General features: G+C 57.3%; 8 protein-coding genes across 8 annotated transcripts; 3 read left to right on the top strand and 5 right to left on the bottom strand.

Annotated features, from left to right (window-relative positions):
* Positions 1 to 875: 875 nt before the first annotated feature.
* On the top strand, positions 876 to 2,220 carry ISF_03704 (tRNA dihydrouridine synthase; the record flags this gene model as incomplete). Its single annotated transcript, XM_018847310.1, has 2 exons — positions 876 to 1,017; positions 1,100 to 2,220. The coding sequence occupies 2 exons, from the start codon at positions 876 to 878 to the stop codon at positions 2,218 to 2,220; spliced, it is 1,263 nt and encodes a 420-aa protein (XP_018705517.1).
* A 494-nt stretch (positions 2,221 to 2,714) lies between these two features.
* ISF_03703 (Apolipoprotein O) lies at positions 2,715 to 3,705 on the bottom strand (the record flags this gene model as incomplete). The annotated part of the gene is made up of 3 exons (XM_018847309.1): positions 2,715 to 3,395; positions 3,519 to 3,599; positions 3,679 to 3,705. The coding sequence occupies 3 exons, from the start codon at positions 3,703 to 3,705 to the stop codon at positions 2,715 to 2,717; spliced, it is 789 nt and encodes a 262-aa protein (XP_018705516.1).
* Positions 3,706 to 7,616: 3,911 nt separating this feature from the next.
* Positions 7,617 to 9,824, top strand: ISF_03702 (ferric-chelate reductase; the record flags this gene model as incomplete). Its single annotated transcript, XM_018847308.1, has 1 exon — positions 7,617 to 9,824. One exon carries the CDS (start codon positions 7,617 to 7,619, stop codon positions 9,822 to 9,824), a length of 2,208 nt encoding a protein of 735 aa, XP_018705515.1.
* Positions 9,825 to 11,175: 1,351 nt separating this feature from the next.
* ISF_03701 (metallopeptidase Mip1) lies at positions 11,176 to 13,545 on the top strand (the record flags this gene model as incomplete). The annotated part of the gene is made up of 1 exon (XM_018847307.1): positions 11,176 to 13,545. The coding sequence occupies one exon, from the start codon at positions 11,176 to 11,178 to the stop codon at positions 13,543 to 13,545; it is 2,370 nt and encodes a 789-aa protein (XP_018705514.1).
* A 470-nt stretch (positions 13,546 to 14,015) lies between these two features.
* ISF_03700 (hypothetical protein) lies at positions 14,016 to 16,076 on the bottom strand (the record flags this gene model as incomplete). The annotated part of the gene is made up of 2 exons (XM_018847306.1): positions 14,016 to 15,515; positions 15,576 to 16,076. The coding sequence occupies 2 exons, from the start codon at positions 16,074 to 16,076 to the stop codon at positions 14,016 to 14,018; spliced, it is 2,001 nt and encodes a 666-aa protein (XP_018705513.1).
* A 3,190-nt stretch (positions 16,077 to 19,266) lies between these two features.
* On the bottom strand, positions 19,267 to 21,033 carry ISF_03699 (DNA-binding protein SMUBP-2; the record flags this gene model as incomplete). The annotated part of the gene is made up of 1 exon (XM_018847305.1): positions 19,267 to 21,033. The coding sequence occupies one exon, from the start codon at positions 21,031 to 21,033 to the stop codon at positions 19,267 to 19,269; it is 1,767 nt and encodes a 588-aa protein (XP_018705512.1).
* A 458-nt stretch (positions 21,034 to 21,491) lies between these two features.
* On the bottom strand, positions 21,492 to 22,284 carry ISF_03698 (DNA-binding protein SMUBP-2; the record flags this gene model as incomplete). Its single annotated transcript, XM_018847304.1, has 2 exons — positions 21,492 to 21,829; positions 21,909 to 22,284. The coding sequence occupies 2 exons, from the start codon at positions 22,282 to 22,284 to the stop codon at positions 21,492 to 21,494; spliced, it is 714 nt and encodes a 237-aa protein (XP_018705511.1).
* Positions 22,285 to 23,312: 1,028 nt separating this feature from the next.
* Positions 23,313 to 25,625, bottom strand: ISF_03697 (DNA-binding protein SMUBP-2; the record flags this gene model as incomplete). Its single annotated transcript, XM_018847303.1, has 1 exon — positions 23,313 to 25,625. One exon carries the CDS (start codon positions 25,623 to 25,625, stop codon positions 23,313 to 23,315), a length of 2,313 nt encoding a protein of 770 aa, XP_018705510.1.
* Positions 25,626 to 26,748: the final 1,123 nt, after the last annotated feature.

The raw sequence follows: 26,748 nt of genomic DNA, 5'->3' as shown, positions 1-26,748 counted from the left end.
TGATTTCACTGACATTGAATTCCACCACGAAATAACCTTTGGCATCTGTCCTCTCTCTATTATTACCCCATCACTACCTCGGCACCATCTGGGCCTTCTCCATCCAGCGGGTTCAACGGCCTGCCTGTAGGGCCTCTTGTGCTGCTATTTCGGGCTCTGCCCCGCGATTCAAACTCACCATCTACAGCGCCCCCCCCCTTTTTTAAAAGCCCTAGGCGCATACTCGATACGAAGGTGCCTGCGCTTTTGTAGCGTGGGTACCGGCTCCGTCAGTCAAGGCGCTTACAGCGCATGAACCCTCTATTTATAGCCTCGTGTGATGTCTTGGCCTTTAGCTACAATGACTAGAAGCGACAGCATTATCAGCACAGCAGTCGTTTAACATGCTCAAGCGCAACTCAGTGCCTGCAGCAGACGCTGGCCCCGGATTTACCGCTTTTGGAGGCCTGCCAGGATCTCAGCGAGCCGCCAGCGTTAGTGCCTCAGCACCTAAGGTTTTAGTAGTAAAATAAGTCCCCCTGTATTCCCATCACGATCGAGCGCTGGCTACCGGCCGCGTCCGTTACAGTGAAGCCATTTGAATACGATACGGCCGTCTCTGCAAGGCAGACAGCCCTTGGTTTGAATCGAGTGTAAGGGTCTATCAGCGCTCTGGCATATTATGCCTTGTGATATGCTGCATGCACGACAAACTCTACATCGTAAAGTTGGAGGTACTGCATGTATTGTAGTGGCCAACAGGCGATTAGATTAGATAAGGCGCCGCCAAAAAATATTGCGCGCCCACTTCAGCGTCGCCACTCGCCAGTCATCGTCCGCCGAATCTATCAAGCATCGTACACACAACTGAAGGAGGCATGTGGCTACGGAGAATCATGACGGAGGCAGTAAAAAAAGTTCCCATTCCCGCCAAGGGTGTCGACTATCGCGGCAAAGTCGTCCTAGCGCCCATGGTCCGCTCCGGAGAGCTGCCGTCGCGACTCCTGGCGCTCAAGTACGGCGCGGACCTTGTCTGGGGTAAGTGAAGGTCCATGGATGAATCGGCACATTTATTCATCCCAAGAACAGTTTCTAATGGGAGATCTTTGGAATATTCTAGGCCCTGAGACCATCGACCGCGCCATCATTGGCACCACGCGCACAGTCAACGAGCAGACGGGATGCGTCGAATGGTGCCGCATACAGTCCCACGGCCTGAAGGAACCCCCGCCGGATGCTAAGACGAGTGTCATCTACGCCACGGACCCCGTCAAGGAGGCCAATAGACTCGTCTTCCAGATGGGCACCGCCGACCCGGACCTCGCCGTGCAGGCGGCGCGCCTCGTCGCCGGCGACGTGGCCGGCATTGACGTCAACGCCGGCTGCCCCAAGCCCTTCAGCACCAGCGGCGGCATGGGCGCGGCGCTCCTCCGCACTCCCGATAAGCTCATCGCCATCCTCGAGGCGCTCGTCCGCGATATCACCCCGCACTACGACATCGGCATCAGCGTCAAGATCCGCATCCTGGAGACGGCCGCCGAGACGGAGGCGCTCGTGCGCCGGCTCGTCGCCACCGGCATCACCGGCCTCACCGTTCACTGCCGCACGACACCGATGCGCCCGCGCGAGCGTGCCATACGCGGCCAGCTGCGTATGGTCGCTGACGTCTGCCGCGAGGCCGGCGTCGCGTGCCTCATGAACGGGGACGTCGAGTCCAAGGACGAGGGCCTGCGCCTCGCCGCCGAGTTCGGCGCCGACGGCGCCATGATCGCCACCGCTGCGGAGACGAACCCCAGCTGCTTTCGCGCGGCCGCCGACGGCGGGCTGCTGCCCTGGCGCGAGGTGGTCGACGAGTACGTCGCGACGGCCATGGCCGTCAACAACAAGTTCGGCAACACAAAGTACCTGCTGGCGCAGATGGTGCCCGGCAAGGAGTCCGCGCACAAGGCCATCACCAGGGCGCGCTCGTACGTCGACGTCTGCGAGGGCCTCGCGCTACCGCACCTTCTGGAGCGCGCCCGCGTCCTCGACGACCTGCGCGGCCTCGGCCAGCCCACCGAGAAGCAGAAGCTGCAGGCGGCCCGCAAGGCGGCGCAGTCGACCAACGCGAGCGCGCTGGCCGCCGGTGGGCAGATGGGCCATGCGCGCGCCCTGTCCAAGAATAAAAAGTCGCTGTCTGATCGCCAGCAGCCGCCTCCGTCCTCGGAGTCGGACAAGACACCGGTGGCCTCTGCGGCTTAGACGTGGATTTCTAGAGCTCGTGGCCAAAAGGGATAGACTAATAGGCGCGGGCAGCTCTCTTCTGGGAGAACATTTTGAAATTACAAATAAGCGAGGAATTTTTTGCATGTCACGGAGTTTACAGGATAGACCAAAAAGGATGGAACAGGACGGGCTGGGGGCTCGATAAGAAGCGAGTCGAGGATACAAACCCTACATAGTTGCTTGAACATATTGAACTTGAAGAGACCACAGACAAGGATGCATGGTCCGAAATGCAGTGAAATTATCACTCATGAAAAACAAGAGCGGAAGGTGGGCTTTCCTAGTTTGTGAACAAAGAAAATATGAAATCTTGCTACATCATCTATAAACGTTTTTGATGTGATGGTACAATCAGTTGCCAGCCTTTCTTTCTAGCGTCCCCTTTGCATCCGAAAAGAATGCATATGTCTTTTTATACTTGTCAAGATACCGTTCCCGCACGCCCCTCTTCCCTTCTTCCGACCTCTTTTTTATTTGCCCTGCTTGACCCAGCCCTCGACAATCTCCCTGGCGTCGGTGACCTTGTCGTCGACGTAGCGGACGCCCAGGCGCGCGTGCACCCTCGCGAAGCTCGCGCCCTTCTCCAGCCCCTCGCGGACGCGCAGGTGGGCGTCGCGGACCGCCGGCACGCGCTGCTCGTACTCCCACGCGAGGTCGGCCACGTTGCGCGATGTGACCGGCAGGACCGTCCAGGCGGCGCCGACGCCGAAGGCGAGGGGCGCCGCGGCGCGCAGCAGCACGTTGCGGTTGCGAGCGACGATGCTGCCAGCCATTGCGGCGACGAGCACGTACACGGCGCCAGGCAGCAGCCGCTCGCCCGACTCGCGCGCGGGCGCAAGCGAGGCGAGCGTCCGCGTGAAGGACTGCTCCAGGCCAAAGGCCCGGTCCATGGTCGCGTTGACGCGGTCCTCGGCAGCAACGGCGTACCGGTAGAGCGCGAGGCGGGCCTTGCCGATCTGCACGGCCAGCTGGTCGGTGGGCGTCGGCCCGCGCGGCGGCCGGACGACCGCGAGCTCGCCGTTGCCGGAGGGCGCCTTGTCGCCGCTGCTGCTGTTGCTAGTTTCTCGCTTGGGCTCGATGGCTTGCGGTGCGGACGCCGGAGTCGAGGCGGGGGAGGGCAGGGCCTCAAAGTCGTCGTAGATGGGTTTCCGCTGCGAGAAGGATTGGTTAGCGGTGGGTCGTGGTTCACCGTCGCGCCGTGGGAAAAGTTCCAAGGCTCAAGGTAAATCTATCCAGAGACGTCAAAAGACGACAGGTTCTGTCCTTCATCGTACCTTGTCTACAGCGGGAGACTCTGCCAGAGCCGTTGCCGGCATGAGGGCCACACCACCGAGGGCAGCAGCCGCCAGAGCGCGCTGGTGAGGAGTATTAGCTCATTGGGCTCGGAAAAAGGGACGACCGTGACTCAATTGAATCGAGGGATTGGTGACGCACCCTTTGCAAGAGGACTCGAGCAGCCATTGTTGGGTTGCGGAATTTGATAAACGTGACCTCGCTGGGATAGCAGTTAGGAACGAGGCGTCATTTCTGGGCCGGTGGTGTAGCAAAGTTGTCGGCGCCAGCACATTGTCCGCTTTCCGGTGCGTCCCGTCGAGCCAAGCCACAAGCTTGTGTTGGTGTGGCTTGAGCTCGGAAGGGGGAGCTTCAGATAATCCGGTCAAATGTGGCTGGTGAGAGCTGTGGCGCAGTCAGCTCTGGCTTCTGGTGTAAGTGGCTGGTGACTGAGTAGTATTGTACAATAAAGACAAGATTGAGTAATCATGAAGTAATCATGTCCCATTTCAGAATATGACAAGAACTATTTGAGCGGTTGAATACTGCTTCTGTTTGCCACCTCATTGTTGCTGCGCTCCAACACCATGATGTAAAGTATCAGAGCATCATTCCTCGTAGTCAAATTTGTCGTAGTAAAAATTACAAGCAATAAACTAAGGTGTTAGGGGATTCAATATTAGGCAAACCATTTATGCTTCTCTTCCTATACTTTCTTTGTCAATGTACTGTGTGTGTGCCAACCAGCTTCTGCTTCTTAGCCCGAATCCGAACTTCATGAGCAACCCAGATCAAACTCTGTAAAAAATGCCAACAAAGTACTCGGCAAGGCTGCCGAAGAAACTCTATTCCAAAAATGAGGTTTGAATACTTGTAAAGCCTTTTGAAATTACTGTAGTCAAAAGAGCTGTCCCATCGGATACCAAGAGTATTACTTTCCCCTCAGTGCAGCCTACCCGGCAGACAAGGACGGTGTTGTGCTGTGCTTCATTAAGATGGGGCCCCCTTGCAATGACCAAAATATTGAACGCTATTTATTGAATCCATCTCTGAGGGCTCATTAGTAGACCATCGTGTTGGTAAGTTTGCCTTTGGGCTGGTTGGCCACGTTACCAACTCCCACTCATACTTCGCCCGGGCGCCCCTCGAGAGTTGGACAAACGATTCAGTTGTCAAGACAATCCACAGAGAGTCGGAAACATACAGCGTTAGGCTTACTGACGCCTATATTAGCACCCGTAATACTCAGTATGATAATGAAAAAACTACGGGCATCATTTCCGATGGGGGATATCAAGATGGTTCGCCAAATGGTCTATGTACAAGAACTTCTACGTTGCCGCCGAACAAGCACAGCGCATTGAGAAGTGCCCCGGAGCTAAAATCGGAATATGACGTCTGGAAATTGATTCACCCTGGGAGTTATGATGAATACTGCGGGTAGCCATGTAATGTGAGTGTTTTCTGCGGTGAATGGTTGAACGCCGTGGTACGTCCCAGGAATCCGAGATAATGCCCGCGGCGACCCAGGAAGTGAGGGAATGAAAGAATAAAGGGAAAAAAGGGGGAAACTTTTTTCGCATTGATGGCAATTGCCATGTATCTACGGACTCTGCTGCTATTCAGTACTGAACAGAAAGCAGGCAAGTTGTGTCGTAGCTCGACAGTCAACGGTGCTGTAAGGGATCACCGGAGCGACTGTAATGTCAATAGGTTGAAACATGCCTAGGAATAGGTGAGGCAATTTGCTCCCTTAAAACATGAGCTCGAGGGCCGCTGTGGCATTTATCAGGAGATTTTTCGTCGAGACCAGTGCATGCGAAGGGGAAATTTGCGTGCGGATGGTACCGTACTATCGGATGCGATGCTGAGTGTCCCGGCCATGATGCGCTTTGTCTGGATTCAATGAGGAACGCACTGTATCAGATTAGTACCGCTTGCATAATACAGGAACCGTACCAGTTTGATGCAACAGCCGTGACGAGCAGGGTATGAGGGTCTCGCACGGCTTGTGGGTAGCAGCAAGAGCCGCAAGCACGCGACGGGAACAGGGCCCGGTTCATGAGCGCATCGCAATCTGTCAGCTTGAATAGTCTAAGCCAAGCCCACGGACTTTGCCGCGTATACCCCCTGACGGCATGAAGGGACGGCATGAAGGGAAATGCGGTCGACGACGGACAGGCAACGGACGAGAAATGGGCCTCGCGACGCATCCCCACTGCATCGCAACCGGTATCAAAGCGGCAAATTGCCAAAATTGGTGGGTTAAGTCGGCACGGCATGTTAAAGATAAAAGAACAGCTGATTCTCTTACGAAAATGACCCCAGAGCGCGGTCAGAGTGCGGAAGATGCTCTGTTATTGCGTGACGACCATCCAAGCATCCTTGTGGCTGAGCAACTCATGAGACGCGGAGGTGAGGGGTAGTTGTGTTTATTGGAGATTACCAAGATATGCCAAAGGGCCAGTCGGAAATTTGCTGAATTGGGCGCACATTTTGCGGCGCCGGAGATTAATAAAAATGTCCATCTATGCCCGAGAATTATGTTGTGCTTGGAGTGTTGTATGTATAACAGAGCGGTTATATCCGCAGTGCCTGTAGAACATACCTACATACATAGCTGGGGCTTGGCTATATAGGCTACTATCAATGGGATAGATGGTGCAGTTTAATCAGGACCTGTAAAACATATAAAAATAGAATCTGCAATATTCGGGCGGTCATAATAATACTTGTAGATACCCCCGATTTATACTCAAAGTCTTGGCGGCCATGTTGTGATGCTTGCGGTTTTGTGGCTGTTTTATAGTGATGTGTGGCTGTTCCTGGCGTTCCTGAGTTGACTTGCATGTCGCGGCGAATGATTGGTGGGAAACCTGACTAATCGCCTGATTTGGGCATGACGTCCTCCGATCCACGTGCCAACTCGGACTAGTGCGGTTCCACTGATGAGCCCGCCAGCATAGAAAAACAAAAATCCTTTGCCGAACTCTCAGGCCCTGTTCCTGGCCTTGACGAACTTGTCCCCTGCTAGCTGATCCATTCCATGCGCCTTGACATTGCCCGAGACAAATTAGGGAACCGTTCACGGACCTTGGACGGCGGTGCGCTCAGCCCGCGCTGGATTAAGATTCAGGTCGCCAAGTGTTTTGTTTCTTCATTCTTGGTTTACCCTCCAGTCAGTCAGCCAGTCCCTCCCGCATCGAGAGGCAGTTTGCGCCACTTTGTCAGGGCCCGTTTGCAGCTGTGCCTGACGTTTCTCCCTTTTGGCTTGGGGGCTTTGGGGTATTGTATAGATGGAAATACCACGCATTGACTCGGACCGGTAGCGCCGATGAAGAAACAAACAGGCCCTCGCGTGGCCATGCCTCCGGGCGACCCACGAAACCGCACCGCTAGGTCTGTGTCTACTACCGAAGGGGGCATAGAGCCTCCGTGGACTGTCACTCCTTTACGAGCACAGGTGAATGCATTCGACTCTCTGACTTGGGATCGTATGGTTAGTCAATGCTTCTGCAAGCACACTTACTTGGGACTTCCAGTCAGTGTTTTCTCTCCACGTCCGCGCGCTCAGGCGACTCGGCCAAGCTTGCGCTGAACTGAACTGAGCTGAACTGGATCCGGCCGGCTCTCTCGGGAACTCAACTAGCTATTCGTCAATGCATGCGAGCGAAAATAGATGACGCTACACCCCCCTGGTGGGCTCGCCTCGCCTGCTGTGTGTGTAGATGCGCCTGAAACGACTCCACGCACTACGGGATGCAACCAGCTGCCATGGCACCCTTGGCTTCTATTTTCTGCTCTAGGTGGAGGAGAGATGAATGCCAAGTGGGCGCCATGTTTATGCGAGATAGGTGAAGATGCGCTACGCGGGCGAACCTTAATCGCCATGTCCGTATTCCAATACCCGGCCGGGGTGTTGGCCCGTGGTATAATTGTTCGACAGACCCCGTGTGCCGATCATTGTACTGAGTAGCGAATAAACCATGCAATTCTCCAAGTTATAGGAAGTATTGCAGTCTCTTCAGCTCGTCTCTTGATACACTCTGTTGGTTGGCGTTGCGAACTAATCGCCTTGACGGACGTCGTCTATTAGCACCATGGGGCGGCCAGCCGGGTTACTGCTCGCCCTCCTGGCCGGCATGGTTGCGGGCGACGACCTGGGCCTCTCCAGTGGCAAGACGCAGAACGGACTCATTGGATATGGCATTCGACTATACGAGCCGGCATGTGCCCATGCATGCTGGGACACCATCGCTTACATGACCAACTGCACAGCCGACATGTCAATATCACGATTCCTCAACCCCGACGTGGCCGGACCAGACAGGAATACGGGACAGGAAAATGGGACCGAAACAAAGCCCTACTGCAACGCGGAATACGAACCCTATCTGGAAACGCTGGCGTGGTGTATACACCAGGAATGTAAGCAAGAATCGGAACTCGACCTGGAGCGGTTCTGGTGGGATGAAGGCCCAGGAAAAGATAACAGCTCGATTGAAACATATTCTCAAATATGGGCGCGGGTAAAACATACTCAGATGCATCCGATCGACCAACACGCCACTCTCAACTACACAGCAACAGTGCCCTACGATGCGTGGAAGCCCAGCTACGACAACATTGTCAGTCTGACAAGGATAGAGATTACACACGAGAAATACGCCTTGATTCTATTTCTTTCCTGCGCCCTGATACCCATTGGCATGTCGCTGCTTCGCTTTCTTCCCTGGCCGGCTACCTTCGTCTCCCGATTACACGCCTACGTCATCGATCCTCCCCTCATCGGCACGCGACAGAACGAACTCATCAGCGACGTCTTCATGATGCCTACGCGAGGGCAGGCAATGTTCATCGCGTATATCTGGATCATCAACATCGTCCTCTCTGGCACGGGGTACTGGTTCCTCCCCGGCAGCTACTGGTATAAGAACGATACGCATCAGCAGCTGACGCACGTCTCCAACCGCCTGGGCATGCTGTCATTTGCCAACCTCCCACTGCTCATCCTCTTTGCCGGCCGCAACAACGTGCTCCTGTGGCTGACCAACTGGCCGCGCACCACGTTCCTGATGATGCACCGCTGGATCGCCGTCATCTGCGTGCTCGAGGGAGTGCTGCACAGCTTTCTCTTCTTCTACGCCTACTCGGTCAGCTGGTACGCCATGACGATGAGCGTGCTCGTCACGCAGGGCTACTGGCTCTGGGGCGCCACGGGAGTCATCGGGCTCCTCGTGCTCGTCGTCACCGGCGTGCAGCCGATCCGCCGGCGCGCCTACGAGCTCTTCGTCGTCATCCACATCGTGGTCACGATGCTGGTCATCGCCGGCTGCTACCAGCACGTGGTGCTGCGGTTCGGGCGGCAGCGCGGTTTCGAGACGTGGATGTACGTGGCGATCTCGGTCTGGGGCTTCGACCGCGCGGTGCGGCTCGCGCGCGCGTGTCGGCGCGGCGTCCGCAAGGCGTATATCAGCCCCGTCGACGCCGACTACATGCGCGTCGACATCCCGGGCGTCAGCGCGCGGGGTCACGTCTACCTCCATTTCCCGACCATCAGCGGGTGGCGCGTGTGGGAGAGCCACCCATTCTCAGTCGCCGGCAGCAGCTGCGACAACACCAACAAGTCCGGGTACGGGATGGACCTGGACAAGGCGATCTGGCCGCCGGCCGGGGACGCACTGTCAACGCCGACGCACATGGCCACGTCGTCGTGGGCGCCGCCGTCGTCGACGGCGCGGCGCAAGACGGGCGTCACGCTGTTCATCAAGAAGCAGCGGGGGCTGACCGCGAAGCTCGGCGCGTTCCACACGGGCGACGTCGGGATCCCAGTGCTGATGGAAGGCTCGTACAACGAGGAGGTGACGTTCCTGCAGGACAACCACGTGCAGCCGACGCCCGAGTACCAGAACATGATCTGCTTCGCGGGCGGGGTGGGCATCACGGGGGTGCTGCCGTTCCTGGACAAGTTTGGCGGGCTGACGAGCCGCGGGTCGAAGCGGCTGTTCTGGACGGTGCGCAGCATGCCGCTCGTGTACGCGGTCGAGGACATGCTGGGCGCGTACAGCGGCGCGCAGGGCTCGGAGCGCCGCTGGGGCGACGTCGACGTGAGCGTGTCGTTTGGCCGGTTCAGCATCGGCAGCGCGCTGCGCGAGCACCTCGACTGGGTCGCGGGGGGGACGGTCGTGGTGGTGTGCGGGCCGGCGGGCATGGCCGACCAGGTGCGCGGCCTGGTGACGCGCCTGGCGAAGGAGCCGGAGCGCAGGGACAAGCCGCTGAAGCTCATCGTCGAGAGCTTTGCGTGGTAGATGGTTGATGGGAGACGGCTCTGGAGCGTCTCCGGGCAGATGATGGAGGGGTGCGTATCATGCACCGAAAAACACATTGCCTTCCTTGATTGCATATTTCCTATTTCTCATCACTTTGTTGTTCTCATTGTTACATATTCCTTCCTTTTCCTTTTCTTTTCTAGACTCATTGTTCATCGGCATCAGTCAGCGGAGATATTGTATAATCGTGGCACATACAGAACACAGTAATACATAGAGAGACTTATAGACTAATTCAACACTATATAATTGTTAACAAATGGCGTGTATCTTGTTTGGTTGCAAATCGGCATCGGCGTGCGCTGAGCCGTGGCAGGTGCCGTGGCAAGTGCGGGGGACGGTAGGTGGTCCGCGACGAGCCGACGGTCAAGATCCCCGAGCATTGCCGCTTTAGGTATGCCGGAAGGGTGTGGGGAACCGGCGGAGGACGCAGACCGGGCGGGGGACATATGACAGATGACCATTTGGACCGTGGTAATTGGTGAACTTTTTGCGAGACCGAGGGAATGACCCTGGCGGCCGGTTAGATGCTTGGAGCAGATTATTGCTTAGTAGTAATTATTAGGGCGAGTGTAACGGGTGATGCTGCGCTGACGGGTTTGAATGCCAAGGAAGCTGTGGTGCACTCAGGCAATTTCAACTAGCCGGGAGAGAAGGCGCAGCAGATTTTTTGCAGGCGGCCATCGCCGCCACTGATGGCATGCAGCTGGCCGCTAACGCTGCGCTAAAGGCAGCTAAGGCAGCACTAATAAACGCCGCCTGTCACTCACTGTAGCATCGACCAGGCCAGCTCAGCAGAGGTTGACAGACGACTGTACACTCATGTTTCGACATTTTCACTCTCTTTTCTTCTCCAGAAGACTGCATGCAGCTGTAAAGACTATTGAGATGCTACAACATCCGGGCTCAAAAATCAGAAATGAAGCTGTCCATTACACAGAGGAAGTGCAACCTCAGGTAACATTGGTGCAGAACCCCCACAGCGCCATCGTCCACTGCAGCCCGCTGTACCGACCGACCCTCTCCGTGTGGCGCTGGACAACCCGCTAACACCCGCAAAAAGCCCCCGGCCTGGTCGCTATCCTTGGTTATTATAGGTACTGTACATACTTATCTTATCCGTACTCGGTATCCTTCCTTGCATGGGCATGTGCAAAATCTCCTCCTGATCTCGCCTCTCTATTGCCTCAACCTCTCGCCACCACTCCATGGCGCCCAGTCATCATCATTTCGGCCAATTCTATCTCTTCTTTCACCGTTCCTGTTCCATCCCAGACCGCTTGTTTTATTCAATGATAAGCAGCCCTTCCACCACCCGCCTTCCGCCGCCATGCTGTCGTCTGGCAGCCGTCTCTGGGTCTGTACGCGATGCGTCCGCCGTCGCGTGACCCGGCCGCCTCAACTCCAGCAGCGTCTGCGCCTGTCGACCGCAGCGGCCGCCGACACCCACAGACCCCTCGTGAGCCACGGCGTCAGCCCCGACCACGATGACGCCGTCCTGCGCGACCTCTTCGACGCGCCCTCGAGCACCTTTGCCAGCTTCAGCCTCAAGCGCAGCCAGGGCCTCTTCAAGAACCGCTACCTCACAAGCCCGGACGGCTTCCTCGTCTTTGCCCAGAAGAACCTCGACCGCGCCACCCGCATCGTCAAGCGCGTGCTCGCCGCCTCCTCCACGAACGACTACCGCGCCGTCGTCCGCGACCTCGACCGCCTCAGCGACCTGCTCTGCCGCGTGCTCGACCTCTCCGACTTTGTCCGCATGACGCACCCCGAGATCCGCTTCCAGCAGGCCGCCACCGACGCCTGGTCCCTCGTCTACCAGTACATGAACCAGCTCAACACCATGACTGGCCTCAGCGACCAGCTCAACGAGGCCATCTCCCGCCCTGAGGTGACGGACCAGTGGACCGACGAGGAGAAGATTGTCGCGGATCTCCTCAGGCTCGATTTCATGAAGTCGGCCGTCAATCTGCCAAAGAAGTCGCGCGACCGTTTTGTCGAGCTGTCTTCGCAAATCAGCGACGTCGGCTCTGCCTTTGTCCAGACCATGGGCCCTGAAAAGACAAAGGTCACTCTGCCGTCCCATCGCTTCTACGGCTTGTACCCGAGCCTCGCTTCTACGCTCAAGGTCCGCTCACAAATCTCCATCCCTACTACTGGGTCAGAGGCAGCGGCCGCGCTGCAGAGCGTGTACGATGAGGGCACTCGCAAGGAAATCTACCTTACCCAGCGCACTGCATCGACGAGAACCATTGGCTACCTGGAAAACATGCTAAGGCTACGTGCAGAGCTCGCCGGACTTGCAGGCTTTCAGAGCCATGGCCACATGTCGCTTAAGGACCGCATGATGGCCAAGTCTCCGTCATCCGTGATGCAATTCCTGCTGGCGCTCCGGGAGCACAACGCGCCCATGATCCAGCATGAGCTGAGCGAGCTCCTCGACCGAAAGCGCGAGCGATTGGCCATGCCGGATGCCGAGCTGCACCCCTGGGACAGAGATTTCTACATGGAAAAGATCCGCGCCGAGATGCGATCCAAGGTGCGCCACGAGGACCAGCTCACAGCCTTCTTCTCCGTCGGCACCGTCATGCAGGGGCTCTCTCGCCTGTTTGACCGACTATACGGCATCCGCTTCGTGCCACGCGAGACCCTCCCAGGTGAGACATGGCATCCTGATGTCAAGAGGCTTGACGTCATGTCCGACAATGGCGAGCAAGTGGCGGTGTTGTACTGCGACCTGTTCTACCGGCCGCAAAAGTCGCCAAACCCAGCCCACTTCACCGTGCGATGCTCCCGGGAGATCCTCCCCGACGAGGTGGACGAGGCCGCCGCCGACCTCAACGGTCCCGATATGCCCTATTTTGACTCGCCCGAACAGGCTGCCACTGACGGCATGGAAGTCTCGCGAGGTGACGGCCCCCTTAAGCAACTGCCTACCATCGCTCTAGTCTGCGACTTCCCCAAGAATGACAATGCTCGCGAGCCCGCCTTCTTGTCCTTTTACTCGGTTGAGACTCTCTTCCATGAAATGGGCCATGCCATTCATTCCATTCTCGCGCGCACTTCGTTCCAGAATGTGTCGGGTACTCGCTGCGCTACTGACTTTGCCGAGCTGCCGTCGACCCTGATGGAGCACTTCGCCGCTGACCCGACCGTGCTCTCCCTATTCGCGCGGCACTGGAAGTCGGACCGTCCTCTGCCCTACGACATGGTCGCCGAGCGCATCAAGGTCGCCAAGCGCTTCGAGGGCATCGACACGGAGCACCAGATCCTGCTGGCCATGGTCGACCAGGCCTACCACTCGCCTGAGGTGTCGGAGCCTTCGTTCGACTCGACCTATGTCTTCCACGACATCCACAAGCGCTTCGCCCACGGCCCGCTCGACCCCCCGCGCACGCGCTGGCAGGGCTTCTTCGGCCACCTCCACAGCTACGGCAGCACCTACTACAGCTACCTCTTTGACCGCGTGCTCGCCGAGCGCGTCTGGCGCGTCGTCTTCAACGGCGGCGAGGGCGGCATGGCCGTCTCCCGCGCCAACGGCGAGCGTCTCAAGGAAAACCTGCTGAAATGGGGAGGCGGCCGCGATCCGTGGACCTGCCTCGCCGACACCCTGCGCGACGACCGGCTGGCGGCCGGCGACGAGAAGTCCATGGCGCTGGTGGGCAGCTGGGGCATCAAAGACGCCGTCAAGGCGAAGTAGAGTAGATGCGCCATTAACAGCAGAAAAGCTATAGAAGCTTGTTTTCTTTTCCCTTTGGGCATAGACGAGAATTGTGTAGGATATCTGTTTATAGCATCATATTGGGGGGGCGGCTGTTTTGGGAATGCATACACATAGATGTACATAAACTATATACACTCGAGAGAGAGCACTGCATCAATTAGACTATCGAATGACACCCATCCATCGTGGATCATATACGGACCTCAGAAAATGAATGTTTTGTAAAAAAGGTTTGCAAGAGGTGACGTGGCTCATTTCATTCGTAGCTATCGACCGTCAACTTGAACATGAACAAGAAAAATGGTATCGATATTAAATCTCGCAACTCCAAAACGCCAGAACTTTCCCATAGTAAAACAGCATCACCGCCGTGACGTTGAAAAATAAAGCAAAAAGACCGCTATTAATCAAAATCCCCACCCAAATAAACCATTTTTGTTCATCTTCTACATGACCGCCGTCGGCATGGGACCCATGGTCATCCGCGACAACGACATTGTCCTCGGCGACGCGCCGTCCTCCCCCTCCTCCTGCTGCTTCTCCGCGCCGGGATACCCACCGTTCAACGCCGCGCCGTGCGCCTCCTCCAGCGGCGTCGCGTACACCTGCGACGCTGACTCCGCATCGTCGTCGTCGTCATAACCGACGCCGTTGGTGGCCGCGTGACGCGGGTGCCAGACGTTGTCCGCGCTGCGCGGGGGGGTAGACTCGCTCTCGTCGGCGTCATACTCAAACACCGACACGGGCGCGGAGGGCTTGTGGCGCGCCTGCTTGCCGAGGAGGAGCGTGTTGAGCTGCCGCGTGAGGTGCCGCACCTGCGCCTCGAGCAGCATCCGCGCGGAGCGCTCCGCCTCGAGCAGCCCGAGGATGGCGGCGAACTGGTCCTCGTTGAGCGAGGAGGTGTGGCGCCCCAGTAGATCCTGGCTGTTGCGCGCGCGCACCGTCTGCTCAGAGGTCGGGCGGCCGGGGTCGAGTAACGAGGAGGAGGCGCCGGCGGCGTGGCCGTCGCGGCCGCTGGGAAGGGAGATGGGTTCGGTGAAGACGGCGTCGGACCCGCTGGTGGACGGCCGCGTCGAGGTGGGCGCCATGCCCATGGACAGGCTGTGGTGGGGATTCCTGGCGTTCGGGTACGAGAAAGAGGGCTGGGTGCCGAGTCCGGATGACAGCGTGGCATCGCTGGGTTTCCAGTCCATGTTTGCGTGTGGGTTCGCCTTGTACCTGAGCAGGGACACTGAATCCTCGAGGACGTGCAGCCTGTTCTCGATGCCATTGACCCGCGAGCCTAGCGTGGCCTCGCTGACCTGCTGCCTGTTGGCAGCCTCCTCCTCGAAAATGAGGTCGCCGAATATGAAGGGTTCTTCTGGCGTCGTCGGCTCCGGCGCCGTTGGGCGTGGCGGATCCGGAAGATCTAGATCAAACGTGCCCAAGGCGTCATCCTCTGGGAACTCGGAAGACAGCGGTGAGAGGGGGTCCTCGCCGTAGAAGCAGCTCTCGCGCAACTCCCTCATTTCCTGGCTCCGTCGGCGGTGCTCCTGCTGGTTGGCTTCAAACACGGACATGGCTGACATGCTCATGGAACGGCGCTTCAGCCCGCTGGCAGGCTCGCTGGTGATGGCACGACCAATCTCGTTCGGGTCATCGGTCATGATGCCCGAGCTGCGAAGGTCCCTGTCGTTGACACTTGCCGGGCGCGGGCAGAGTCCGGCCAGCTTGCCGTCGCCGATGTACCGGGCTCCGAGGGGATAAGGACTTGAGCTTTCTGGGTTGCGTTTCTTGGGCAGGATCTGGTGGTCCACGGCCAGAGAGTTTCGCGCGCTTTGAATGGCGATGACGTCGTCCAGGCCGACGGAATGGGAACGAAGCGCTCTGTCATATTCGGTCACTGGCAGGGATGCTGATCGGTTGGCTCCGGAGCCTCGTGACGGATCGACCTTTTCAATTTTGCCCTAGAGCCAGGTTAGAATGGGAGCTCTCAGGCGTACGAGTTGCAATAAAGGTGTAATTACCGTGTGCTGTGGGGGAGCACTTGAACGCTGGGGGGTAGGCTCCGGTGTCGTTGTAATTTGGCTTGTCGTCGTCTTCTTCCGCCTACCAAAGAGACGGCCGAGCACATTGCGGATTGGCGACCTTTTGCGGGCTGGGACGTCCTTTGCCTTTTCTTTTGAGAGGCGCTTGCCAGCATCCTGTGTAGAACTTTGAGTAGCAGATGTATCCATGGTTCCCCTCTGGGTTCCGGATTGTACTTTAGACAGGGCTGCATAGTCGTCTGGGGTCTTGGCCCTTTGGTTCTGGTCAAAGCGCGCATGTCTGGGGTTGCTATTACTGCCAGCTTGCTGGGCTTCATCTGTGAACTGAGGGACCTGCGGCGACTCTGGAAACTCCATGTAGGGATCAGGAACGGGTATAGGTGACGATATTTGCCCACGAACAGACTTGGCACCGGACTTTGATCTCGCCATTGGCATCGGTTCGGCGGCCACGGAAGATGAAGAAGACTTCCAAGGCATGTTTACCCAAGTAGACGGCGAAGCGCGTCTCGGTCCTATAAACATGAACTGTTTAAGGATAGGTATTCGTAGGTCGGGCGCGCGGCTGATGGTGTGAATAATAAACGGCGTTGGAATGGTAAGCAGGACAGGACTAATTGCGAGACATGTCTAGCTCCAAACCTGCTCGAAGCAAGACGCACAGAATCTTGCTCAGCGAGGATAGCAGGGGTAAATAGTCTTGAATACAGAGAGGATTGGGAGGAATTGAAATATCGCAAAAGAAAGCATTTGTAACGGAGTGCACGCGGGGTTGGAGACTGAAGCGAGTGGCGGCCAATAAACTGGCTTGGATGCTAGGCGGAGAGCATGCAGAAGAGGCAGGCTGAGTGGCATGGGAGGGTGATGTACAAGTATAAAATAATGTATGTAAGAGCCAGATATACAATGCATCCCACCCACGCGCCAAGGATGGCCAGCTTTGGCAACAACGGATGCGTGGATAAGAGAACTCTTGGTACGGATTAGAAGATCCATGGATGCATGATACATCGAACATGGGGCTACGCGAGGAGAGGTGTCAAGGGTGAAACAGGGCGGGCGCCAAGGCAGGAAGGTGGGAGAGAGCAGATGAGCCAGTGCCTGCTCAATGCCATCCATTCTCCCCAAGTACCAAGTAACGTATTATAGTCCGGGTGGTGAAGACAAAGGGCAGTGTATCATGGCTCGGCTCAGCTGCATTATGGTGGCAGCCAGGACGCTTTCTTGTGGTTCGGCTTGGCCGTCAAGACGGGGCCATGCTGCACGCCGTCGGGCGCATTCATGCAGCACGGAGGCTAACTAGAGGCGTTGCTTATTCTTGTTTCTTGGTGTCGAAGACATTGTCGGCGCGCATCTCAGAACGGTAATTCGCCCTCCAGCGGTGGGCTCTGCACACGGGGAAGTGTACCCCGTCGCTCCATGAGGAAGCTGGCAATGGTCGTCGGTACTTGCCCTGTATGCATCTTTCGGCAGGTTGATACGGAGTACTCCATATAGGTCCGGGTCGGTAGTTGGTTGGTGCTGAGGAATTGGCTGGCCGCTACAGAATCCGGCTGGCGAGTGCAGTACCAAAATGTGGGAACGACACCGTCATTGTCGACGCATATTGGGGCGAAGAATAATACCTATAATTATGCATCGAGGCCAAAAGCTTGCCTTCTGGTAGTGAACGGGTGGTGGTGATCATGTCTTGGGGCCCAAGGCTTTGTCTGCGGGCCTGGCCCGGCCTCTCTCTACTTTGTTTCCAATATACTAATTACGGCGCTGGCGGAGCATTCATTGCGTTTGCAGTCAGCCGAGCCTGTCAGCAACGAGCCTGGGCCTTTGTTGTCCTTTGTTGTCGGGCTCTGCGTTGTCCGATGGAGACACGAGTTGATGAAGAGGGCCAGAGATGGGCCTGCAGACCAGGGGGCGGGACGAGGAGCTGAATGCGATGCAAGCTAGAAGGCCAGATAGAATCATTAGCGAGGAAGGACCAGACGGGAACTGGAGCAGGGGAGGGGCACGCTGCTGCATGCATGAAGAAGGGAACCACATCGTCAAATGTACCAATAATAATAAAGGCCGCCGGCTTGTGTTTTTCTTTTTGGCCCTGTCCCTTGGTTTGGTGCGCGTCAGGTCTGCCTCACCAGCGTCCCCGTAACAATTGCCCGAAAAGGCCTCGCGGCTTGCAACAAGATCGTCGGTGCTCTTGCAGGGCTGTGCTGTATCAGCGGCGACCGACAGGCTAGGCCAACGGCGTCGGCCGCCATGGTTGGATGTCGGCGACGGGACCATTTGATGTGGCTTGCGAGCCAAAATACGATATGGGCTCCGTCAAAAGCTGTGAGTGGTGATGAGATAGATATGCAGGATACAAGACGGGGGTTGATGAAGGAGGCAAGTCAAGAGTCCGTTTGTCCCTCCTCATTGGCCTTTGCCAGCTGCTTGTTTATTATGTCGGGCCGCCACGCCTCGCAGCCGACACACCGCCGCCAGCTTACGAATGCTTCTTTCTCAACAACCACAACAAACAAACCAAAGATTCCATTATCATCGGCATCTATTGCCTGTCTTCTTTTCTTGTTTTTCTCTTTTGCCGTCCCCATACCAATACCAACATCCAGCAGTCGGCGTTCCAACCAACTACCGACAGGACAGCTACAACACCCCCGCCTGCCGACCTGAAACGCCGACACTTGTGACAGTCGACAACCGCCACAAACCACAACACAACCACACAACTCGGCTCCGTCACTAAAAGAAATCCTGGTCTTCGTTATAACCCTATTAACTTGTACTATAGGTAGCCCGTGCTGGCCGGCCCGCCGCATCCCTCCAGTTTGCTACATGACCTACATACATGACGTACTGGTACAGCTATCATAGCGCGCATTGTGATATCGCATTACGTTGTCCACATTGTTGATTGATACTGCGGCGCTTCCCCCGCCATTCACCATTCGCCGTCCTTCGACCAAAGAATTCCGCTCTTCTAGCTACTCGTGTTCAGCGACGCTAGGTCGGGGTACCGCAGATCTGCATTGTCCTCCAAAAAGCACATCCATCTTTTCAGGAATGAGCTGCCCCTGCTCGTGTGACGGAGAGCAATCATCGTGTTAGCTTCAGCTTCTTCCCCTGGTCAGGCGGTATATTTCAAAACGTCTCACACTGTAAACAATGCCCTGCACAGCCACACCATCCATCGCGCAAAGCGTCTGCTTGCGCGGGAATTGGTGGCGGTTGTAGTGGAACGGGATCGAATTACAGACATGAACAAGGTGCGGGAACTGATGTCATGTGCTTACCTCTTGACGGTTTCTGAATCCCCAATTACCGTCAGGGACCTCTTTGGTCGAGTCATGGCCACTATTGATCCCTGGTTAATTTCTCGTCCGGTCATGCAACCATTTTTCGCATGAATCGGTAACCTGAATAAGGAGAATTCAGGCCAGCCTCGCCTCGAAATGACATACCGTTCAGTCTTCTCTTCTCCCCCAGGAACCCCACATCTCCCTCAGAATTGCTCCGTACCAGGCTCACAATGACTGCTTCCTTCTCACGACCTTGGAAGCCGTCTACGCTGCCAAGCTCGATCCCGGGGAACTGTTCTTTGAGGGGGGCAAGTAAGGCCAGCTTCGGGTGGCATGGTTCGTTAGCATACCTCCTTGCTCAAACGGTGCAAACAAACTCATACCTGCGCATTGTACGGCGTCACCACCGCAATATCATCCGCCTTCAACCCGGCATCCACGAGCCTTGCAACATGCTGCCGTACCAAGGCGGCTTCCATTTCGTTGCTTTTACTGTCTCCATGTAAGCTTGCCTTGCCCTTCTTCGTGCTGTCGGCATCGTCCTCTTCGCTGCGCTCTGGAAAATCGCCGCCCTGCGTATCGATGAAAATGAGTGGCTCATTCGTATCTTCGTTGTCCTCCACCTCGTACTCCAGCTCCTTGAGCAGCCTAGCCTTCACAGCATCAGCGGCGACAAGTTTGGACTCGTAGAGCTCGTCAGAAGGAAATCGCATAATCTTCCCGTGCATTCGATATTGGGTCGTGAGCATCCGCTTGATCGACGGCCCATGGAGTGCCAGCAGTCTGTCAAACAGCGTAGTCTCAAGCGTCAGCCCTTTGATCGGCTTCCCATCCATGCCGTCTCTGAGCTTCAGCGCCGTCTTGGAGTTGCTCGACTTGATCGTGGGCGGTAGCTGCAGGTGGTCGCCGGCGCACACGGCCTTGCTGGCCGACAGGAGCGGCACCCAGCACTGCGCTTCGAGCGCCTGGCTCGCCTCGTCGATGATGACGACGTCGAACTTTTCGTTGCGTAGCTGATGACCACCGGCCCCGTGAAGCGTGGCCAGGACCACCTTGCTGCCGCCCACCAGGTCGCCGACGCACTTGCGTTCTCTTTCCCTGTACTCCTTTCGTAGCTCTCTCAGGTCGCCGTATATTTGCCGGCGCTCCTTGCCGCTCTTCGTCTTCTTTATTGATGCCTGCTTGGCGTCCATCTCGGCGCGCACGTCCTTGACGATCGCCCCGGCTTCTGACGTCTGTGTCAGTACGTCGAGGGAGTGGTTGACGACCGAGGGCAGCAGCCTCGCGGGATGCCCTAGGCGCAGAATCGGGAGCCTGTGCGGCGCAAGCCTTTCCACGATGTTGTCCACGGATATGTTGGACGGGCCGCAGACCAGCACCCGCCTTTTCAGCTTGACGAGTTGTAGAATGAGCTCTATTAACGTGTGTGTCTTTCCCGTACCGGGAGGGCCGTGTATCAGAGCAATCTCACGCGATGCCAGGGCGAATCGAATCGCGTCTTTCTGGGAGTCGTTGAGAGTTGGGTCAAACCACTCGATCTTGCCCAGATCCTCCTCAGCCGACAAGTCTCTCGGGACCGTCGACGGGCTAGAAAGGCCAAAAAGCACCCGAATGAAGCTCGAGTATTCCGCCTCGCCCATCTTTTGTAGCTTCTCCATCGTCAGCTTCATCCTTTTATACGTCACCTCGTCCGCCAGCTTGACCACCCACACCTTGCCCCCGAACGCCACCTCGTCCCTGCCCTCGTCCAGCGCCGCGAACACGGCCGTCTTCTGCACCCTGATCACCACGCCGCGCGCGCCCTTGCTCTCCAGCTCGCGGACCTCCCTCTTCTTGGCGCTACCCGCAGGCTGGTCCGCCACGAGCACGATGTCGCCGGCGCGCAGGCCGTGCTCCGGCAGCTCGCCCGTTGACGAGATGGCGGCGTCCGGGCCCAGCTCCAGCACCGTGCGGCCGCCCAGGCCGGTCCGCTGCGAGGCGACGACGAGGTTGGTGATGGCCAGGCCGGCGCGCTGCAGGCCGGCGGGGCTGTGGTTGGTGATGAGGGAGCTCGTCTCCTGCACCTCGCTCTGCAGCTCGCGGTCCAGCAGAGCTAGCTGCGTGCTTGCGAACGAGGGCACGTCGACTGGTTCCCGGGGAGCCATGGCGACGAGTCTTGGGAATTCGTGTGGTTGTTTGTTGTATGGTGCAAGCTGTGAGCTTGTGTCTTGCGACCCCACCAATGACGAAACTGGAGCTGCAGTGTCGGGAGCTACGAGCAGCTAGATTTGTGAGCTCAACCATCAAAAGAGATACATCATTTTAGAGGGCGGGTAACTACAGATTGACAATTCCGGGGTCTTGGGAAAGAATTATGCAGTCTTAATAACGTAGAATTCATGTTGAGCCTGTGGCTCAGCGTACCAGACTTAGCCGTCGTACCAAATCGACAGGCCTAATAAAATAACCAGATGACGAACTCCCGCAAAACAGATGATGGTAATAATCATAAGCCAATAAAACAAATTCGAGGCCCTGTGTAGAGTACAAGATATTCGCCGGAAATGCCTAATCAATCAATCATACATGCTCTCAATACCAGAAAAAAAAGCCCTTTCCACCATCAGTCATCCGCCGGATGTATCACGACAACCACCACCAGCGACGCGGCCATGATGGCCAGGCCCACGAGGGACACGAGGACAATGGTCCCGCGACTAGCGGGGAACTTGCCCTTGAGAATCCACTCCTGGCCGTGAAAGTAGCGCTTGAAGCCGAGCAGCAGGATCAGGATGCTGATGCCGAGGAACGTCGCGCCGAGCGGCCGGCCCAGGCGCCGCAGCGTGTCCGGCGTGTTCTTGCCGTCGTTGAGCGACGTGTTGAGTCGGAAGAGCTGGGTGACGGCGATGCCGATGGAGGCGAAGGCAAGCGAAGTGCGCAGCCAGGCGAGGAATGTTCGTTCTGCGTAAGTGCAATGTCAGTAGTTGGCTTCCAAAAAGGTTTCTTCTGGGGGGGGGGGGGGGGGTTTATCTCGACTTACCCAGTGCCAGGTGGTCCCTGGCCACGCTTCCTTTGTTCTCCAGCTCAATGGATTGGTATTTGCCCAGTTGCCGCCTCCACCACGGCTTCCCGTCCTCTTCCTCGCCCGCCCTCGTCTCCTCATCGTCGTCGTCGTCGCCTTGCGCCACTGCCGCCGCCGCCACCGCCGCCGCGGTTCTGGACCGTATGCTGTAGATCGACCGCGTCCCGCTGGCCGGCGGCGCGACTTCCGGCGTGCTCACGGCCTGGTAGTTGTGGTTGGACCCGCGCGACACGATGCCCGTCGTCTCGTCGTCAACGGCGTCCTGGTCGTCGGCAAACTGCGTCTTGCGGCCAAATGACGAGTGACGCCGGATGATGGTCGGGTCGGAGCCCATCTCGTCGGCGCGGCCTCGAGCGTTCTAGTAAACGGTAGGGATTAGCAGGACTGTCGTGAAGAGAGAGGGGGAGAAAGGGGAGAAGGGGTGGATGGGGTCGTCGTCTTCGTCCGCTGCTTCTAAAAAAAAAGAAAATGACAAACGTACTTCCAGAATCTCGCTGATCCGCTCGCTCTTCGATTGCCGCCGCTGCCGGTTTCGTCCTCTGTTGGCGCTGCCCGATCTCTCTGGTCGTCCAGTCGAAGAAGCTCCGCCCGAATCTGGTGGTGATGATTCCGCGATGGGTGGGGGAGGTGGTCAGTTATAATATTTCGGTATTAAGGTTTTTTTCGTTGTCTCTCCCCATGCACAGCAGATGACGCGAGCTGGGGGCCCGCCCGTTCGTGGCAGCCAAGGCTTATCGCTTGGACCAGGGAGAAGGACGCCCGAAACCGAAACGGGATCTTGGAATCCGTCCGCAACCAATGTCAGAGGATAGTTGAAGGCGGAAGCCGATCGCGTCATTGCGAGATGGTGGGCTGGTGACCGCAAAAAGATGCAGCTTGCAGGGCCTCTATGGGGCATCGAGAGAGCGCTAGAGGCGATACTCCACTGTACAAGCCTCGGCGATTGAGGTAGCTGCAATTACACGAATGCATGAGCCCATGTATGTATGTATGCATGGTTGGTTATGCGGTGTTGTGTACAACGGCAAACTGTTCTTGTGGCCGTTTTCTTATTCATTTCCCCCTATACCGTAGTCGTAGTCGCCGGTGAAACAAACGACGGGACGGATGTGGCGGCAGTTTCACCTACGCAAGCGCGCCGTCTGCTTGTCTGACATGTCGCAGCGGTAGGTGGTCAAGAGAAAAGAGGTTCTGGAGACTTGCACAAATTCATCTCCTCCTCGGGGAAATTATCCAACGAAACACGGCTTGAAATGGTGTCTCTTTCTTTCTTCTCCCACGGGGTGTTTCGTCGTAATTTCTTTTCTCTCCCTCCTTTTTCTTTTTCTTGAAACATATCAAGCATCTCATCGGACCACCCAACTAAGAAGCGCCGACCGACAACCTAAAAACTGCTACGCACGATGCTCTCTTCCCATCGGCCGTCCAGATAGAGTAACTAGGTACAATTGCACAGGGCAGTTGAACGTCATGCAAAGCCTCGCCCCAGCCAGCCATGCTGTCCTTGTCCACGTACATCAGGTATGGGGCTTCCGCAGTAGCGACGTCGGCGCCGAGAAGACGGATGGCTTCGCGATACTTTGCCTGAGCCGTAGCCGCAACTCCGCCAACCGTAGCCTTGGTGCCGGAATCCCCAACGTCCGCCAGCACCGTGTGTACGAAGACGCCTCCCTCCGCCCGCACCACCGTGCTCCACGATCGCCAGCCGTCCAGCCGGGACTCGTCGTGCGACACCATCTGCGTGCTGGCCTCTGCGAGGCCCGACAGCCCCGCGTGCGCGTGCCACTCGACCGCCGCCCCCCGCGGCAGCTCCTCCACCTCGACCGCGAAGAACGGCGGCACGCAGGTCCCGGGCTCGTTCTGCTGCCGCATGGGGAACACCTCCCAGTCGGGCAGCGGCGCCGGCTTGCTGCTGACCGCCAGGGACGCGTACTGCGCGTTGTACTTGAGATCCCACGGGTCCAGCGCGGCATCCTCCTCATCGTCCGGCACGGCGGCGTGCATCGCGTGCCATGCCCAGCCGGCCAGCCGCGCTCGGCGCCGCATGTCCTCCGCGGACGCCGCCCTGTCGAAGTAGGCGACGGCGCTCGTCCACTGCTGGACCTTCATCTGGGCGCCGACGCGCCACAGGTGCTGCAGGGAGAGCGTGATCTGCTCGGCGAGGGCGGTGCCGGACGGGGCGGGCAGTGTCATGCTGTGCGGTATCAGCGGTATCTGGCCGGCGACGTAGACGGAGCGCGGACCGAGCGCGACGAGGTTCCTCGTGATGGGGATCTCGATGGCTTGACTATAGGGGCCGATGTTGGCTGGCGCCCAGTATGATCTCGACTGAACGTGAAGCCCGTCTCTCGTGAGCGTAGGTGAGGCTGGCGGGGTGGTTGCGTATAGCATCACGTTGCGTCCCTCTGGTAGCAAGTTGCCGCAGGAAATAGTTACCCGAGATGCAGGGTTTGGTGAGTCAAATATGCTGCCATATTCTTGGTTGATTTTGGGAAAGTCGGCCATGTTTCGCAGAACGATGATGACCGTCGTTAGCTGCGCGACGCTGAGACCATTCGTTGTGAGTGCTTCCTTGAGTTTGCGGACTATACTCTTCGTTTCCTCAGCAATCAGGCTGGCCTCGTACGTCTCGTCAGAGATAAAGTTCCATGCCAGTAGTTCTGGGCCGGCATTAGATACAATGCTTGTCTTGGACAATGGTTGGGTCTCGTAGCCTGCGATGACGGGCTCGGACGGCTCATCAGGTCGTGCGACCAAGTCGTCCAGTACTTGAGCAAATTTTGGGTCAAAAAGCTCCGGGACTCTCACGTTCACGGAAAAGTCCGCATCGGAAGCATCCTTGTCCTGTAAATGCGCGCCTCTTGTCAAGAGCCACACCGAGCCACCACCCTCCCGCACCACACGCGTGCCCTGCTCGGGCACGACGACGCGCTTCTTGAAGAGACACGCGGGCCCATCCACGACCAGCGTCTCAAACTCGCCGCCCTCCCCCAGCGAGGCCCCCTCCGCTGCGCCAAACTTGCGGAGAGCCTGCTTCACGCGGCCCGCGCCGGCCTCGCTCGACACGCAGTCCCACAGGTGGCCCTCGTCCAGCCCCGCGCTGGCCACCTTGACGATGCGCGCCTCGAGGCCCGCGGCCGCCATGTCGAGCAGCAGCCGCGACTCGTCGTCCTCGGCCGGCGCGGCGGGCAGCGCCGTGTACTTCCAGAGGTACGCGAGCGGGGTGAGGCCGAGGCGCGCGGCGACGGACTCGACGCGCGTGCGCTGGTAGGTGGACAGGATGGCGCCGGAGCAGAGGGCGTCGGCCTCCGGGTGCCTCTCCTTGACGGCGCACAGAAGCGTCATCATGGACTCGGTCTCGTCGACGACCGGCGCCGAGGCGTCGTGGGCGTAGTCACGCTCGTGGTGCGCGGCGCTCCCGGCGATAGGCTGCCGGTAGAGCGGGATGCCGGTGGCCTCGGCGTACAGTGGGACAACCTCGTGACCGACGGTCTGGTACATGAAGCTGTTCAGGTCCGCCTCATCCTGCTGCGAGTCGGCGGTGGACGGCACGGGGGGGTGCAGGTTGGCGAGGGCGACGATGCGGTGGCCGTGTCGGAGGCAGTGCAGCAGGCTGTAGAAGCTGTCCTTGCCGCCCGAGATGAGCGCGATCACGTTGAGCTTCCCGGTTGCCATGATTTCATCAGATTTACGCACAGAATGCGGGTACTGCCCGCAGCGATCAAGATTGTGGTGATTGCATCGCAAACGGAGGCTGCATTCTGGGTTGTGTTGCAGTGGAGCGAATTTCTCACGTGCAGATTTTGGTTGTGTATGGTAGAACTGTGTGAACACGACTGATTGGGTATTTTTGCTTGTTTTTACGCCTTTTGGATACGAACTTATATTCTTCTTGATTTTGTCAAAATAAAAAAAAAGAGACAAGCAAAGCAACACCTATCCTTTCATGCAACTGACAACTGCATCACAAGTCACTTGCAATGCTGGGCAACGGGAAAAGTGGAACTTGTTCTGGACGACGTCGACAAGCCATTTTTCCACGCAATATACATGCAATCACCGACAGATTCATTAACAGCTGTATATCGGTCATTTTCTTGGCCATCTAGCCCGCGTCTACAAATAGCACAGAACGCGGGTGGGCGTCTGGCTCAGCCACTTACAACCTGCTAGTATTGAAACAAGGCTTACGGAGATTCATGCAAAAGACGGCCGCATAACAGTCCGACGGAGTCGTGGGGTGTATCCAAGGCGGCTCGGTTCCTGCATAAAGAGCTCGATCCCCGTGTAATTCCAGTTGCGACGTAGGGCCAGTTACCAGTTGATCAACCTTGCAGCCGATCACCCTGCATCCATCTGCCGGGCTGAGTGAGGTGTGGCTTGCCCAACCGTTGCCGCCGAGGCTTTTTTCGTGTTGCGCCATCATTAGTGATATATGACCGGGATCACAGGAGCGTTCTTTCCGACATTGACAGCCGATGTGACAGTGCTGTGATGTGATGTGATTTCCATCCGGGTAGCTGTTCTTGTCATGATGGGCCCTTGGTGATGAGTTTCCTGTCCGTGCCCAAGCGACAGCTTGACAAGGCCGAGGCCCGCGTGGCTGATCCGGGATCTCCAACGCTTCAATTTAGCCGGCATTTATGGATACTCTGTTTGCAATTCGTACTGTACTGATACCAAAAGATAACGCCTTGTTTGCTTTTTACACTTTGAGACACATATTAGACACTCGCGCAGAGTTGAGCTGGGAGCATGTCACTGAGACCCGTTGCTCTTACAAGGTAGACCCTTGGTC

The sequence above is a fragment of the Cordyceps fumosorosea genome (genome assembly GCF_001636725.1).
Source record: "Cordyceps fumosorosea ARSEF 2679 chromosome Unknown scaffold_7, whole genome shotgun sequence".
NCBI classification, from domain to species: Eukaryota; Fungi; Ascomycota; class Sordariomycetes; order Hypocreales; family Cordycipitaceae; genus Cordyceps; species Cordyceps fumosorosea.
The sequence above is the reverse complement of the archived record's forward strand: the minus strand, read 5'-3'. Positions and strand labels throughout refer to the sequence as shown.